Source organism: Vicia villosa, linkage group LG4 (genome assembly GCF_029867415.1).
Source record: "Vicia villosa cultivar HV-30 ecotype Madison, WI linkage group LG4, Vvil1.0, whole genome shotgun sequence".
Classification (NCBI taxonomy): domain Eukaryota; kingdom Viridiplantae; phylum Streptophyta; class Magnoliopsida; order Fabales; family Fabaceae; genus Vicia; species Vicia villosa.
In genome coordinates, this window is record NC_081183.1 from 120,655,403 (window position 1) to 120,657,539 (window position 2,137).

Consider the following 2,137-nt stretch of genomic DNA (forward strand, 5'->3'; position numbering starts at 1 on the left):
AAAGTAGGGAAGAAAAAAGGAGTATGTTCAAAAAAATTGATTGTTTGGTGAAGGAAGAAAATGGTTTTAGAGTAGCTGGGAGGGAGAAAACTAATGGTTCAATATGATTATCGGATCTCTTAATATAAGGGGGGGGGGGGGGAACGCTTTAAAAAGAAAAAGGATAAGTGCTTTGATTAATAAAAGGGGTGCGGATGTCTTCTTGATTCAAGAAACAAAGATGTCTTCTACGCAAGATTTTTGGGCGAAGAGTTTTTGGAGGAATTCGGATATCGGTTACTCTTATTCTAATTCCATTGTCTTGTCGGGTGGTCTCATTACTCTTTGGAAGGAAGGGTCGATGGAAGTAGAATTTAGTTTCAAAGGGGAAGGTTATTTGGGTATTAAAGTTTTGTTCAAGGAGTTCATCTATTATATTGTGAATGTTTATTCACCTTGTTGTTTGCGAAAGAAGAAATTTTTATGGGAGAGATTGTTGGATCTAAAGGAGACGTTTTCGGATGGGGAGTGGTTGATGGGTGGGGATTTTAATGCCATTAAACACCGTAGCGAAAGGAAAGGGAGGAGCATGTTTGTTAATGATAGTGAGAGCTCTTTATTTGCGGATTTTATAGGTGAATATGGTTTGGTGGATGTTCCTTGCAAAGGAAAGAAATTTTCTTGGTATAGCGGAGATGGTAGATCTATGAGCCGGATTGATCGTTTTATCTTATCGGACGTGATTGTGAATAGATGGAATGTCATAGGTCAATTGATAGGTGATAGAGACATTTCGGATCATTGTCCGATTTGGCTTGTTTTGGATGGTAATAATTGGGGCCCTAAACCATTCAAGTTCAACAACGAATGGTTTTCCTTCAATTCTTTCATCCCGTTCGTTGAAAAGAAGTGGAGAGAGATGGTGGTGGAAGGGAGAGGAGATTTTTTCCTAAAAGAAAAACTTAGAATTCTTATAGATAGATTAAGATGGTGGAACAAAGTTGTGTTCGGAAAGGTAGATTTGGAGGTGGAGGATAAAGTGAGACTTATTAATGAAGGTGATGTGTGCTTGGAACAAGAAAATGGTGATTTTGATTCTATAGTCTTTTTCAATCGTAAGGAGGCAACGAAGAGCTTTTGGATGAATTTGAGAATTAAGGAGAGTATGCTTGCTCTAAAATCTAATGTTAAATGGCTCAATGGGGGGGATAGTAATAGTAGGTTTTTTCATAAAGCTATGTGTCGCTACCGCGAAAAAATGAACAGGAGTCACCACCAATATATTTATCCCATAAGGGAAAGGAATACCAGATAACCTAACTCAGAACAAGAACAAGGTCTTTCGACCAGAGAACAGGGCACGGGAGTCGGTTACGCAAGGGGAAGGTGCTAGCACCCCTCACGCCCATCGTACTCGATGGTATCCACCTATGTTTGTTTCTATCTAAAGGGTGTCTAATGTCTAAAACCTAAATGCGAATGAATGCAAAAGAAATACGGGGAAAAGAAGAAATTATTTACAACTGTGCTCGCTTAGGCCCCGCGACCCAATGCCTACGTATCCCTTTCAGGAATCAGAGCGTCGTAGTTCGGCTCAAGATTTTCTATGTTTTGGTGTTTTTTAGGTGAACATAGGTTAAAGTTGCACTCCACGATGCTCGACCTTTGGAGACTTACACGCCTAATTATGGAATGGATTCAACATGTTCTTAAGAATGCCACGAGGGCGAGAGACAGAAGAGAGTTTGAGCGTTTCGAGGGAATCCCTTAAGCAAGGGAAGCTCGAGTTACTCTTTGGTTTGTATTTTTTAGATATTGGGAACTTACGCTCGGATGGTTCCCTTAAGCAAGGGAGATCCAAGCACTCGAATGATTCCCTTAAGCAAGGGAGATTCAAGCTTCCATCCCCTATTTAATGATTTTCACTTTTTTTTATTAATGTTTTTTAAGTGTTTTCTTTGTATTTTTTAAAGGGGTTTTATTTTGAGTAATTATTAGGTGTTTTAGTGTTGTAAAAGAAAAAAAGAATGAGAAAAAAGGGGGGACTAACCTAATTTCTAAGCCTAGAGTCATCATTTGAAAGGGAAATTCTAAGTCTAAACTATACTAAGCAAGTCTAAAAAATATACACAAACAATATCAACTAAAGGAATTAAAG

At 38.6% G+C, this 2,137-nt stretch overlaps 1 protein-coding gene across 1 annotated transcript; it reads left to right on the forward strand.

Moving 5' to 3' along the window:
* The first annotated feature begins 220 nt into the window (after window positions 1-220).
* On the forward strand, window positions 221-1,619 carry LOC131597752 (uncharacterized). The gene is made up of 2 exons (XM_058870428.1): window positions 221-1,165; window positions 1,605-1,619. Exons 1-2 carry the CDS (start codon window positions 221-223, stop codon window positions 1,617-1,619), a joined length of 960 nt encoding a protein of 319 aa, XP_058726411.1.
* Window positions 1,620-2,137: the final 518 nt, after the last annotated feature.

Excerpts from the sequence above, each read along its gene's own strand:
- LOC131597752 (XM_058870428.1), top strand. The coding sequence starts at position 221 with ATGTCTTCTACGCAAGATTTTTGGGCGAAGAGTTTTTGGAGGAATTCG.